We start from the raw sequence: 15,664 nt of genomic DNA, 5'->3' as shown, positions 1-15,664 counted from the left end.
AGATAAATCAGGTAAGCTCACACAACCAAGTCCATTATCAAATGAGACAGACTACAACGTAGCCAAAAAATTCAATGATTATTTCATCAATGTGGTACAATTCCTTGCGAAGAACAGCCCTCAAACAATCCTCACCCACTCCACACTCATAAACATGACAAATCATCCTTTCTATCTCAATCCACTTCTAACACTTCTAAAAAGCTATATTAGAAATCTGTTGTCAAAACTTAAACATACAACCCTAGCAGCCGATAACTTCCCAGCAAAATCTCTCGCCGAGTCACTGAAGTTCTAATCTACACTGTGAATATTCTCATTAAATGACCCTTAAATGAGTCAAATGTTCCAACTCATGGAAGCTGTCCATAATTCTACCCCTCCATAAGGGAAACTGTATATTTCAAATACTAAACTACAGACCCATCGCTATCCTCCCTTCACATTTCAAAATCCTTGAGATATGCGTCAACTCTCAGATATCAGTTTATTCTCTCACATTCAACATAGTTTTTGTCCTTTTCACAACACTACCACTACCCTCCTCTCCTTTCTTAACACTGTAAATGAACATAGGAATGAAAAAAGACTTGTATCTGCTATCTTCCTAGGTCTGTCCAAAGCTTTCAACACTGTCCCTCATCAAAACCTTCTACAGACACTATCCACTCTGTGATTCTCTCAGCTATATCAGCAGCAGAGCCTAATGCATCAAATGGCAACCATTTCTCTAACCTTACCAAACAGTCCCAGTAGGTGTTCCACAAGGCTCAGTCCTCTGCCCCCTGCTATTTAACATATTTACAAACAGCATGCACTTAGTTTCCTACACCTTCTTGTCCAATACACCTTATCAGCTACAAAACTTCATAGACTACAATATCTTACCCAACAATCCTTCTCAAACAGAGAAAATTGGTTCAACAATCTTAACTATTGCTTAATGCAAAAAAAAAAAAAAAAAAAAAAAAAAGGAAAATAAACAGAACTAATGCTATTCCCACCAAAGCAAAGAACTCAGCCAAAATTGAGCAACTCCTCAAAATCTCCTCACTCCAAAATACTCACATAGATACTGGCTCCACCACAAAGCTACTGGGAGAAATAAGTGACAAAAGGCTTACATGTGGTTGTCATATTCAACTCACTGTCAAACAAATATCAAAAGCTTGGTACTCTCTATAGAGCAAATCCATACCTCTCCAACCTAGAATGCAGAACTACAGCTATTGCTTAAGTACTGCCAAGCCTATTACATGCTGCTCCCATATTCACTCACTCCAAGCCACACAACTAGTTAAACTACAATAATGCTATAACAAAATTGCAAATTTGCAGAGTATCTCCCCCACCATACTCACCTCTGCATTGCCCACCAAAAAGTAACTTGGTTAGATCTTCTTAATCGCTTAATTGTGCCCAGCTGAAAGTTGCCTATAACATTCTCTACCAACCACAAAAATGTCCTGCCAATTAACCTTTAAAAGAATGCTTCACCCCTTCTCAGTCCCTAAGATCTGAGACCACAGGTTAAGTGTCTCTTATGAGGGCTCTCAATTGCCATGGCTCTGTACTATATTCCTGCAGCATAGTGAACTATGGAATTTATTACCTAGTGAAATCAGGCTTACAATATCCTATTTAAACTTCAAAATTAAATTAGAAAAATGGGCTCCTTCTCACTCCGCACTGTAACTGCAATACTCCATTACTACAAAATTCACAAAATCAGCGCCCACCACCCTTATTCTGAGAAATACAAAATTACCTCCCTCCACTCCCACCGAACCACCATAAGTCTCCCCTATTATATTCAGCCTAACAACACTTCTCCATTACTCAACCAACATAGTTCTAGCTCGCCCAATGAAACCTACCACAATCCCACCTAATCTTACCTCCTTCCCTCAGCAAAACTCACCTTCGCTCTTCCTAATTACCTCCCTTTTTCATGCTGTACTTATAACTAACTACTACAATTTCCTGGAAATTATATAATTTCTTAACTTAAGACCTGTTTGACTATAAAATCTGCTACAGTTGGTCTAATGTAATGAATAAAAATAAATATTTTCTTTTTGCTTATATTATTTGTACAATGCATGTCATACAATACATATTGTATTACTTTTGCTACATTGTTTAATGCATGCCTTTAAATGTCTTTCTTGTAAACTGGAGCTTTTCCCCCTGGCTAAAGCTGTGAAGGGGTTCTCTGCAACAACCCATTCAGACTTTCCTGGAAAAGAAAGTGAAAATTAAATGTATATTTGTTGTAAAATGTATACTGAATACTGAGTGCTACTTTTGTGAGCTTTTCTCTCTGGGCCACTGCTGAAAATGGGTTTCCAACCAAATGCACTCTCCAGCAAACAAATGCAAATAAATAAATAACTACATAAATACATACATATGCAATTGTAAAGTACAGTTGTGTAAACTTACCATAAATGTAGATGTTTGAGTGTATTCACTGTTGCAGTCATTCCATTTGGGTTATACTGCTGGCAGGTTGCCCTCAGCCGCCCTGAATTCCAAAGTCTTGGGTCCTGCATCGGCTGCTGTTGCCCCTTCCCTGACGTCAGGTCGTTAGGGGTATAAAAGAAGCAGCCAATGCCATTTTCTTCAGTTTTTCTTGCCCCAGATGTCAGGTGCCCCCTAAAAGGGTAGCCAAACTTTATATATATGTATATAAATATATCAATAAGTGCACCAATATAAATTTTACCTTCATCTATAAGCAAATACATCACATAGGTTGTATGAATCAGAGAAGGAAAGATAAGATGAGATCCATAGAGAAAAAGGGGGATGGCGGGTGGGTAACTTGGACTGCAACAGTGAATACACTTGAACATCTACATTTATGGTAAGTGTACACAACTGTACTATGTTCTTTGTGTTTCACTGTTGCAGTCATTACATTTGGGTAGAGTCCCAAAGCTGTGGCTGGGAGGCTGGAGCTAAACAGCATTAGGAATGGCTATGAGGCCCTGCAGAACTGCAGTGGCAAAACCTGCCCTGGATGTAGAGTAGAGTGGCAGATGATAATGCTTTGTAAAGGTGTGCACTGAACTCCAAGTAGCCGCCTCTAAAATGTCTCTGGTTGGTACTCCCCTGAGAAAGGCTGCTGAAGTGGCTGCAGCTCTGGTGGAATGTGGCCTAATGCCCTTAGGCACTGGTTTGCCATGGTGTAAATAGCAGAAATGAATGCAGTGGCCTATCCACTTGGAAATAGTCTGCTTTGATATAGCCTTTCCTTGTGATCCTGCAGCATATGCCACTAGTAATTGCTCTGTCTTCCTGAAAGCTTTGGTTCTGTCTAAGTAGAATCTAAGCTGTCTGTGTACGTCCAAAGAATGCATAATTCTCTCCCCCTTGTTCTGTGGATTTGGATAAAAAGTTGGCAGATGAATATTTTGGTTAAGAGCCACACTGGACACCACTTTAGGCATAAATATTGGGTTTGTCCTCAGAGAGACCCTGTCTGGATAAAAAATGATAAAAGGTTCCACTACCATGAGCGCCTGTAGCTCTGAAACTTGTCTTGCAGAAGTAATTGCTAGGAGCAAAGCTGTTTTCCAAGACAAAAACTTTATATCAGCAGTAGCAGCTGGCTCAAAAGGAGGCAGGGTGAGCTTTTCCAAGACAAAGTTGAGGTCCCATGCAGATATTGGTAATCTCCTTGGAGGCATTACATTTTTGGCTCCTCTGAGATACTGCTTTATTAAAGCATGAGAAAAAAATGGTGGCTCTGTATTGTAATGAGCTGAAATGTCAGAGGCATGAATTTTAATTGATGAAAAGGATAGGCCTTTGTCCAGCATCTCAGTTAAGTATTGCAAAATCTGAGGAATGTTTGGTACAGCTGTATCAGTTCCTTGTGTCTGGTTCCAAGCACAGAATCTCTTCCATTTTCCAGCATAAGACTTTCTAGTACTAGGCCTTCTGGCTTCCAAAATGACATCCATCACTGCTTTACTGAGAGGTGTTTTTGTATGACTACATTATCCGCCATGCTGCCAGGTTTAATGTCCTGAGTTGGCTGTGCAGGATCTGATTGTTTTGCTGGGACAGTAGACAAGGTTTTTGAGGTAACGTCCAAGCTGGGCATAGAGACAAATTCCTTAGGATTGGATACCAGTACTGGGGTGGCCAGTCTGGGGCAATCAATATCATTGTTGGCTTCTCCTGTCTGACCTTTAGGAGTACCTTGGGGAAGAGAGGTAGTGGGGGAAAGGCATATACTGATAGGTTTTTCCAGCTGAAAGATAGGGCATCAACTTTCCATGCTTGTCTGTGATAAGTCCTTGTGCAGAATCTTTTTAGTTGGTAGTTGTGAGGGGAGGCAAATAGATCTATGTCAGGGCATCCCCATTTCCTTGTTATTATGCTGAAGACTTGTGGATCCAGCTTCCACTTGTGTGGATTCATGAGGTTTCTGCTTAGTATGTCTGCCAGAGTATTTTCCTTTCCTGGCAGGAATTGTGCCTGCAGATGTACTTGGTAAGTCAGAGCTGTGCCCCACAATGTCATGGCTAGTCTGCAAAGGGGGTAAGAATGAGTGCCCCCCTGCTTGTTTATATACCACATGACCGTGGTGTTGTCTGTCTTTATCAGTAATTGTCCCGGATGAAGTAGGTCCTTGAAGGCTGTCAGGGCATTTTGAACAGCTAGCATCTCTTTTTGATTGATATGTACATGCATTTGGTTTGAAGACCATGTGCCCTGAATGCATCTTCTTGCCATGTGGGCCCCCCCCCCAGGCATAATCTGATGCATCCGTTGTTAGTGTCTGCCTGGCTGGGGGTAATGTGAATGGCTGTCCCTTGTTCTGGTGACAAGCCTTTGCCCACTATTGAAACTCTTGTTGCAGGCAGGGAATGAGATTAATCATTATTTCCAGGCTGTGGCAATGTTGAGTCCAAACACTTTTTAGGTACCATTGAAGTTTCCTCACATGCAGTCTTGCATATGGAATTAGTAGGATGCAGGATGTCATGAAGCCCAAAGCCTGCAGAATTTTTCTTACAAATAACCAGGCCTTTGTTGCCAACATTTTGAAATAGGTAGTCAGTTGCCTTTGTTTTTCTGGCGTGAGATAAGCCATCTGGGCAGTTGTATTCAAGCTTGCACCCAGGAATTTTATCTCTTGAGAGGGTACTAGTTTTGATTTCTTTTTGTTGACTGTGTACCCTAGGCATGTTAGAAGTCTTTTCACAAAAGCCAGATGCTGAAGAAGAGTGTCCTTGTTCTCTGCTTGAATTAGCAGTTGTCCAAGTAAGGATATATTTGTATTCCTCTTTGTCTGCAGAATGCAATTACTGGTGCCAGGCACTTTGTAAAGACCCTGGGCACAGTAGATAAGCCAAAGGGCAATGCAGAGAATTGGTAATGGATTGAACCAGCCTTGAATCTGAGGTATCTTCTGCACGATTGACTGATTGAAACATGCAGGTATGCTTCTTTTAAGTCTAAAGTCACAAGCAAAGCATTCTTGCCCCGCATGGGCAGAAGCTGCTGCAATGTCAACATTTTGAATTTTGGAATATCCAGGAATGTGTTCAGAATAGATAGATCCAGTATCGGTCTCCAGGCCTTGTCCTTTCTGGGTACCAAGAACAGTCTTGAGTAAAATCCTTGTCCCTGCTCTTGCTCTGGTACTTGCTGAATGGCCCTCATGTCCATGAGGGATGTAACTTGTTTTTGTGCTTCTGCCCATTGATTTTTTGGCAGATCTGGCCAGTCGTTTACCTTTGGCAGAGTATGGAAATGGAATCTGTAGCCTTGTGACACTATATTTAGAACCCACTTATCCTGGGATATAATGTGCCAATTTTGAGCAAAAAGTGCTAATTTTCCCCCTAAGGATGCTGCCTGAAGATAAGTGCTTGGTGCAGGCAGGGGAAAGTCTTTGAGACTGTTTTCTGTTTGATTGTGATTTATCATCTCCAGCTTTGGAGGTAGAAGCACCCCATTGCTTTGACCTATAATAACCTTGCACCTGGGAACTCCCTCTAGGGCGTTTGGATCTGCCCCTTTGAGGTCTGTCTGACACAGGAAAGAACCAATTTTTTGTAGGCCAGTGTCTACTAAACCTGGGTGGCTGTACTTGTAAAAAATATTTAACAGTTTGCATAGATTTAGCTTTGTCCTCCATTTTCATTAACACCTCTTCTGCCTTAACACCAAACAAAGTATCATGCTGTAAAGGTGCATCTAGTAATTTAACTTTAACATGATCAGGCAGATTTTGTTCCTTTAACCAAGCATGCCTCCTAATTACAGAACCTGTAACTGCGGCCCTGCAGGAGGCTTCCAGAGAATCAAAACCACATTGTAATGTATGCTTTCCAACTTGTTCTGCTGCATGGAATAAATCCTGCATTTCATTGTTTTCTGCACATTCAGAGTTTAACATCATTTTCTGTTTAAGCAATCCCATGACATGTTGCTGATACTTGAGCATATGAAACTGACAATTTAAGGCCCTTATAGCCAAAGTTGCAGATGTGTAAACATTTTTCCCCATCTATCCAATGCTCTTGAATCTCTGTCAGAGGGGCTTGGGTTTTTAGCTATGGAAGCCATAACTCCCTTTGGACCCTGTGAAATAGTTTCTGGGTCAGCAGCAGGGTTTTTAAAAAGAAATTTGTGTGAGTCAGGAACCCTGTAATATCTGTCAGGCTTAACAGGAGCTGGGGGTAGGGAGTCAAGGGTCAAACTAGACTCCGAAAACACATCATCTACAATGTCTAACACAGGTGGAATGGCTAGAGGCCTGTGCTGTGGTAGTAAAAGGAAATCCCTGAGCCTCTTTTTTAGATTCTCTGAAATCTTGGCTTTCCCAGTGAAAATGCTCCCTCATGGTATGCAAGGTTTCCCCAAAGGAATAGTCCTCAGGAGGAGATGCTGAAGGTATAGATTCTTCAGCATCAGAATCCTCATAGGGGGGTAAGGAATATCCCTGATCAGAAGAGGAATCAGAAGAAATAGAAACCTGATCTGAAGATTCATAGTCAGTGTCTTGCCTAGGCCTCTTATCAGGAGGGGGATGGGAACCCCTGATCAAGGTAATCAGGTCTTTGGTCATTTTGATCATCTGTTTTTTGGGCATAGAGGCCTATACACATGGCTCTTGAGTTTGTTTCCTTGCTTTAGAAGATGCTTTAGTCTTTGCCTTTGAAGCTGAAGTCGTTTTAATGTAAAGATGTTTAAGTCTGAATACACCCTCAGAAGCCGGTACCTGCTCAGCGGCTCCGGACCCATCTGAGGGATTAGCTTCCGAGACTCAAATACCTTGAGTATCCAGCGGCCTGGCCAGCTCCACGTGGGAGTCGGTAGTGGCCTGCGACTCTAAAGTAGTGGTTGTCAGGGGCTGTGAAAGCGCCTCACTGAGAACCGGCGACTGGCTTAGGAGAAGCTTCATCGTCGGTTTTGGGCCTCGGTTGTTTTTCACTATCCTTTTCTTTGCGGTTTTTGTAAACTCCGGTAGTCGGATGGCTACCTGACGACATTTCAAGGTAATTAAACCGGCTACCAAAATACTTTAAAGCAAAATTATACTGATGCTTAATATTGCGTTGGTTAAATCTAGCACAAAACCGACAACCAGTAACGCTGTGATCAGGGCCTAGGCAAGGAATACAGTAAGAATGAAAATCCTTATGAGGTATTTGCTTTCCACAAGAAATACAATTATTAACTTTTTCTGACATCGGTCTGGAGCAAGAAAAAAATTTCCCCAATGGGGTACTTAGCTTTATTGAAGACTTTGGATCTGAAACTCAAACACGAAAATCTCAGGAGTCGGCCAACCGGCACTTGTGAACTGCTTCTGCTTCGGGCACCGCACGGCAAGAAAGACTAAAGAAAATGGCACTGGCTGCTTCTTTTATACCCCTGATGACCAGACGTCAGGGAAGGGGTGACAGCAGCCAACGCAGGACCCAAGACTTTGGAATTCAGGCTGGCTGAGGGCAACCTGCCAGCAGTATAATGACTGCAACAGTGAAACACGAAGAACATCACAAGTTGAATCCAAAAGAAATAAAGGATAAGATCACAAGACTCCTCTGTGGATGAGCACAGCTTTGAATAATCTGCATTATTATTTAGATGCAAAATAAATAAATAAATAGAACAGGTATTAGTATATGGTCAGGCACATGCATATTTCTCTCCATTTGCCTGCCTGACTTCATATTTACATTTTTTTCTATGTATCTTTTCCTTATATATATATATATATATATATATATATATATATATATATATATATATATACATGTATACACAACATTCTTTTATGTTATTACCTTGCAAAAAAGGAATGCGGAACTCTGGGTATCTTTTAATAAGTCGTCCCATAAAGAACCTACTTCCAAAATCCTCAGCTGGTACAAAAGCTCCATATTTTGGAAAGCCAACTTCATGAGGCGTAAACTCACACCACTCTGGTTAAATAAAAGGAGACAGTTAAATAAAAAAATGGATAAGGCCTAAATAACATAATAATGGATTTATAAACATAAAAAGAACTAACACAATCAGCAATCAAGAGCTACATACAGCTGAGCTTCCTACGTATTAATACTTATATGTATACATGTATGGCATGATATGTTATTTGTCTTGTGCCTAAGAAGGGACAAAATATCATCTCACCAAACAAATACATAAATAAAAACAAATTTCTAGATTGTGTTGAATCAGTGGCTGTTCTAATGATTGAAGAATGTCTGTGTTATCAATTTGCCATTGCTATCATTTAGAAATAGAAGTATAAATGAATCCTGCAGGGGTTAAGGGTGGGTGGGGCTGCAATTACTTTACCAATAATTACCCTTGAGTTTTGCATTATATAAGACAGGAAACTATAGATAGGAATAATTCACTAGATTTCTAGGAAATTATATAACTGACAATTACAAGGACTGGAAGAACTGGAAAGGAAATAGGTCGCTGGTCTAGCAAAGATTTATATAACAATAATATGGAAATGAGGAGGCCTGAGAATTCTGACATGGAAACTGAATGTTTCTGTTATGGCACTCAGTGACACTAGGCAAGTGATGATATGTTTTAGCAGGCTACTGATCATTAATTAATTATATACTGAATCAATCAGAGACTGTGGGAGGTGAAAAATTATATACGCGTCTTCTGTTGGTTTCTTGCTGTTACTTGAGTACATATGCATACCACAGTATTTAACTCTTAGTATAACCAATTACATTAATACTGTATTGTACTAAGTACAATAAATACACTGAGACAAACTGCTTCAGTTAGTACGACTTTACTGTTACATTTTTCTTTTGGATCTACAAGCATGCAGTACAGATGCTGTCAGCTCTCTATGGCAAATTCCCAAAGCGTGTTTATACACACTCATATTTATACAAAAGTCTGATATTTTTCTCTCAGTCTGATGTCTTCCTTTGTATAACACTTTTTTTCTTTGATCTTCTAATTTATGATTTGTCCTTGATTCTTTTTCAAGTTCGGTGGTCCAGGGAAACTCAGTCTTGCATTATTTGAAACATAGTCTAACAGTAATGTCAGAAACTTGATGTTCTAACTTTATCTTGCTTGATGTTACATATTTTTACTTTGTTGATGTCTTTCCAGCTGCCATCTGCACAGCTGTATTTACAGACTGTTTCTCAATAACATACTCCTTTACATGGATGCCAATATCTAATTAAGCTATATATGTTTGCCAGCACACTTACTACTTCCTATTTTTCAAGCTAATATTCATGCTAGCAACAGTTTTGAAAAGACAGTGAATATACTAAATAAAACAGAATACTATTATTCTTTCAGGAGGGATTAACTACTCGCGTCTATTATGATTCTTTTAGTAGAAGTGTCAGCAAAGGACATATATGGAAGTACTTTATTCCAACTGCAAGATAAAAAAAACTAATTATGATGCATGTGACTGCCTGACTTGCACATTACCATGCAAGTTCCAGTTTCACAAACTGAATATACACAGTTATTGGGTATGTTTATAAGTAAATTGATTGGCAGATGCTGTATTCATTGATGGGAGTTTTTTATGACAATTTTCACAACTGTTTATATTTTTGTGATACTATAAAATATAAAAAAAGTCTAATGATACAGCTAAGATACTATATGTTTAACTGCTGTGTGTGTTCTGACTGCTGAATTTATGTTTACTGGATAATTTAGAAACACTTTTTAATGCCCACAGATTCCACAATGTAGTTGGACTTGCCCTCCCTACTACTTTACCAGTGCTAAACTCTTTTGAAATAATCTGCTGATCCATACTCTGCCACTTCTCTGGTACCTGGTTCCAGTGCCCCAACACCTTTTCTATAAAATAAGTTCCTTTCTTAATTAAACTTGAATCTTCCATTTTTGAGAAGTTGCCTATGCCCTTGCCTATCTTTATATATAAGTCTACCTCACACTTGGAAGGGTGGCGAAGTCTTAATCATGCCTTTCCACTTTGGTCTGTCATAAAATATGTGCAATCTGAATGCTTTTACTTTTTCTTCTTTCTGAAGCTCACATCTTCTGACCAACTTAGTGGCCTTTCTGCTTTTATACAGACTGCAGGTCTGTAAGGTATTCAGAATTGTATATAATATTCCACAGCTAGGATTACCAGGGTTTTATACAGAGGAAGAATGAAATCTGATTTACTTCAGTCCACATATAAGGCATTATCTTACTTGTTTTTTTCTACAGTCCATTCACAATATATTGTACGACTGAGTTTTGTTGTGACCGCTATTACTACATCTTTTCTTTCACGTGAAGCACTCCATAATTGATGTAATTAGCAATGTCTCTTAATGTCAATAAATATACCTTCATAAAATGTGGTGAAAGGGATATAAATTGTGACTAGAAAATAAATTATCATATCACAAAAACAGACGTAATGAGGACTTTGGGACTATAGTGTATAACAAATTAAACTTTGTACACTACATCCACCACTGTCAGAAGGGTATGCTCAGTACTACTACTACTGTTACAAGTTTCAAGAAAATAAATGGTACCAAGTTTTTACCTGGTGGTAGTTTTTCATGTAATAGTGAAGGTGCAGTGTATGTTCTTAAATGTCCCTGTAATTTATTTTATATAGGAGAAAGTAAAAGAAAATTGAAAATAAGAATACAGGAGCATATAAGAGATACAAAGAACAGCAAAACTGAAAGCAATATTGCTATGCATTTTAAAACAGTACATAATGGTGATTATTCTTTTTTGAAAGTTTCTGTTTTAGAACTTTTATGAAAATTGGTGGTGTGTGTGACATCAAGGATAAACTTCTTTATAAGGAATATATTTATATTTTAAAGTTGAATACTATGGTACCTGTAGGTTTAAATTTAGAGATTAATTGGAAACAATTATTATGTAATTGAATAATTAATTAATGAATGGTGCTATATAAAATGTTTGTGAAATGTTGTGTATTTGTATTACTCCTGGAAGGCTGAGAGCCGAGGTGCTAGATTTCTTTAATAAATCTGTGTTTATATTGTGGCCGGTTGTGGATTCTTCTTTGCTGCTTTTCTTCAAGTTGTTGAAAATATGCTCAGCAGACTACCTGATACTTAAGAATACATCTAGACAGTCTAAGGAAAATCATTGGTTCTTTATACACTTTATTAATTCACTTCACTCAGTGACCATAATTCTGCTTTCTGCAATGCAAAAGTCACTCAAAACAGGCAGTACAGCGTTCACGAACAGGAAGAATCATTAAGATGAAAAATAGGAGCTACTCTGAAAGACTGGAAGAGTTGCCATTACACTCTCTCTTAAATGCTTCTTTGATGTTACCTTTGCTTGATTGTAAAGGAATGTGTCAATGGGTTGTGCTTGAAAATCTGTATTTAGAACATCCCCCCATGTGAACTGACAATGACTCAGGAAACCTACTGTTGAAAATAAAGACTAACAATAAATAAAACAGAAGTACTCAAACTAGTTTCTCCAAATCTTATGAAACATGCTTCCTCTTAAAATCAATCGACTTTTTTGATAATGGTGTTCAAAAATAATTTTGATGGTTGCATGAGAACCAGAATATGTAAACGGGTAATGAGTCGAGCTTCTCAGAAGCCATTTGGTTGCAAACCTGACACTAGAATCAATAAACCAACATTGCATTTTCTTTCTTCTGTAGAAACAGATGGAAAATATTTAGTTCATTTGCCTGCTGCCTGGGTTTCTAATATCACTTCTGGTAGACCATCTTTGGCTAACTTCTGCACCTCAGTATATCAATAAAACTTGAATGCTCCTCATCATTCCATTCCTCCAGATAACTTACTTTTTAAGTCAATTTTACCATTCCATTTAACTGTAGTTGCCTTCTTCTGCACTTTTCATAAGTTATTCTTTTTCACCTGTTCCCTATCACTCTGAGATTTTGTCTCTTCAAATAACTGTATTCATTTCAGCCAAGATTAACTGCTTAATGTATTTATTCTTCTTCCTTATAATACCATCTGTGGTCGGCTTCTATACACATATCTGATGCATCATATACAAGAGTCCTTAGTCTTTGCTGTCACCTGTCAGCATTCTAGACAGTGAATCAACCCACCAAACTATAATCCAGATCCTTTGTCCTTACTGTGCCTCTCATCATCTCTGCTTCACAGGTCACAAACCACACTGGCATAATCAATGCTATCTTAGCTGCTACATTTGTAACTCTTATCTTCCTATTCATCCAGCATTTTTATACCCCTTGCCGGTGTTCTTAACTCCTGCTGAAGCCACGCCTCCACCATTTTCTTCTCTTGAAACCTCAAAGTGAACTCTTTACAATTTACAGCTGCAAAACTGAAGTCCTTATTACCATGCCAGTCTTTTTACTTGCCTATTTCTTAAATCTAGTTATCACCTATCTGTGTCTGCTGGTCTGTATACTACAGCCACAATTAAGGCTACCCTGCTTATCTCTTCAGTCTGAAGGCTACCATATTGATTCTTATCCTATTGTACACTGTGTCCCATCCTTAAGAAACTATAAGTTTTGTCCTTTTACCTGGTCCTTCATTTAAACTGGAACTCCTTTCCCTCTTATCCCATCTTTCAGTTAAACTGCAATCCCCACTCTCGTCAAGAAAACTTTTTCTTCTTCTATCTTTTACTTCACATATATTGTAGATCATCTTCCACTTTATCCCATTTTTCATATGTTCTGTAACACACTCTCCTATAACCCATTGAGTAGATATACTGCAGGCTACTACTTCTTACTGTTCTAGATATCTATCTTTTTGTATAGTCCACATTTATTTATTTATTAATCCTTTGTTAACTAGGTTTGTGCCACTAGGCTGGGGGTCTCTTTTCAGGGGAAACCTGATGTGGTATTTGTACTACTAGGGGAACTTTGGCCAGGTCATTGGGGCCAGGTCATTGGGGAACTTCTGCTATTCATTGTAGCACTTCCTGTGCCCAGATCAGAGACTTTTGGGAGAGAATGTAAGATGGCTGTAGAAAGAACATCTACTACAATGTGCAATATGGAATTAATAAAACAGATGGATTTGGTGGATGAAAGAAGACTGGAAAAAAGTGACAGAATTGTGGAGAGGTTGATTGTTATACAACAGGAAAGCAATAAGACTGTACAACACATTGGATATCCGGCCAGGTGGTTTGGAGATGGATAGGTATTGCAGTTAATAGAAAAGGCAGCCCTAGCAAAGGATTTGGTGGTATCATGGACTAAGATGGCATTTCAAAAAATGGATGAGGAGGGACAGAAGTTGTGCTCAAAAGTATTCAGGAAAAGAAAGAGACTTGCAGTCTCCATGTAAGAGAAAAACATAAACATAGATAACTGGGACAGTTGTGAGACAGCAAGGGACTGAAAGTGAAATTTTAAAACACCTGGTGGTGAGAATTTCTCCCAAAAAGGTAATGTAATTATTAGATATCACAAGATAATTCACCATTAGGCTTTAAAAATGCAGATGCACAATCTTTTATACATTTGGGGAAGGAAACATTCTGCAGTATTACCTTTGAGACTGTTGGACTGCTGGGGATTTTTTTTGAACTGTTTGAAAGCAAAAGGGACATTTATCCCTGGAATTAATTTGTATTACCAGAGAAATTAATGCAATATGTAAAAAAGGTGTTTATACAACTTATTTTGAAATGTGACATTGTTAATCTGTTAAATGAAATGCACAAAGAAGTGAAAAGTGTAAGAAAAACAAAAGACGACAGAAATGTGTGGGGTAGGGGCTGGCAATGTAAAGTTTGTTTAAAATGCGAAAAAGAAAAAATAAGGTAAATGCCAAGCATCAGGTTTCTTTCATTTAATAATGGTGTTCTCAAGTACTGGAGACAACCAACAGTTTTTTTTTTTTTTTTATCAGGACATGGCACATTTAATAACTGAATGTAAAAAAAGACTTTGCCAGTATGAGAAAAGGGGACAGTCTTTTCAACATTTCAAGGAGGTATGTTAGAAATGTAAAAAGAAGGGCCATTTCTTGCTTTTTTGAGAGGCAAAAGAAGAGGTACAGAAAATCTAGAAGGGAAGAAGAGGGGGAGAAGGTGGAGTCAGAGAATAAGGAAATGGATAAGAGATGCACTATCGGAGATACTGGGTGGGCATATTGATCTGACAAGGGGGGTGAACATTTTCTAAGCTATGATACAGAATCAGAATTGCCTAGACATGGTAAGGCCTTGCTGTGTCTAATAGTGGCGACCACCAAATAATCAGTTATGAGAAAATGGAAATCATAATGTAAACCAACTATAGTGGAAGTAGTGAATATAGAAAAAACAACTGGAATTGAGATCTTTAGAAAAGGGTAGGAGCAAACTACATATGAAAAAATGGGAATTGTGGGAACAGTACATACAAGGGAGGAATGAGGTCTAAAAGGCAGCAGGACTTAAATGAGCTATGTGATGTTTGAGTGAGAAAGATTGGGTAAATTATAAGTGATGTATAATGTTTGCAACTGGGAGTGTGTCAGTATGGCTTGTGATGTAAAATGCTTGCAACTAGGTAACTAGGATTCTGTCGGTGTGATTTGTTTTTTATTTATATAAATGTATGATTGCCTATGAAGTAAGTGATGGTTTAATAAAGATGTTTCTTGTTTAAAAAAGGCATGAATTGAATAATTTATGTAATATTGCCTAGGTTATAAGATATATAGCAATATATGTGAAGTATAATGTTTGTTATGTTAATATAGTTTGCTTTTATATGAATGTAAATTTTCCTATGTCACAAGTGATAATTCAATAAAGGTATTTGACAAAAAAAAGAACAACTCATCACTGTCCAGAAGGAAGAAAACAAACTCTATAGAAGAGCAGAGGGGATGGAGAACATACAGGACCTCCATCAGACATTTACTGACATAAGCAGCACATATCTGTATTATATAATTAGGAATAAGAATAACAATTCAGAATGTTGGATCCTGGCTGCAGTTAACTTAGTAAAACATAACAAAAATAAAGTCCTCTTTCCAGAAGAAAAAAAAAATAATCCATTTAAGGATTTAAGCAGATCTTTATTTAATGTCCATCTCTGGAAAGAGGATTTTATTTACTGAATTACTCTCAAGACCCTTTTCAACCATGAACCAAAATAAAAGGCTGAAAAAATTAAAAC

General features: G+C 38.2%; 1 protein-coding gene across 1 annotated transcript in view; it reads right to left on the bottom strand.

Annotated features, from left to right (window-relative positions):
* PLA2G4F (phospholipase A2 group IVF) overlaps positions 1 to 15,664 on the bottom strand; it is a 1,189,208-nt gene that overhangs the window by 296,858 nt on the left and 876,686 nt on the right. The window contains exon 15 of the mRNA XM_044074012.1: positions 8,319 to 8,456. Coding sequence (XP_043929947.1) covers positions 8,319 to 8,456 — 138 coding nt within the window. The remainder of the gene's footprint in view (positions 1 to 8,318; positions 8,457 to 15,664) is intronic.

The sequence above is a fragment of the Protopterus annectens genome, chromosome 6.part0 (genome assembly GCF_019279795.1).
Source record: "Protopterus annectens isolate FY-2018-M chromosome 6.part0, PAN1.0, whole genome shotgun sequence".
NCBI lineage: Eukaryota > Metazoa > Chordata > Ceratodontiformes > Protopteridae > Protopterus > Protopterus annectens.
The sequence above is the reverse complement of the archived record's forward strand: the minus strand, read 5'-3'. Positions and strand labels throughout refer to the sequence as shown.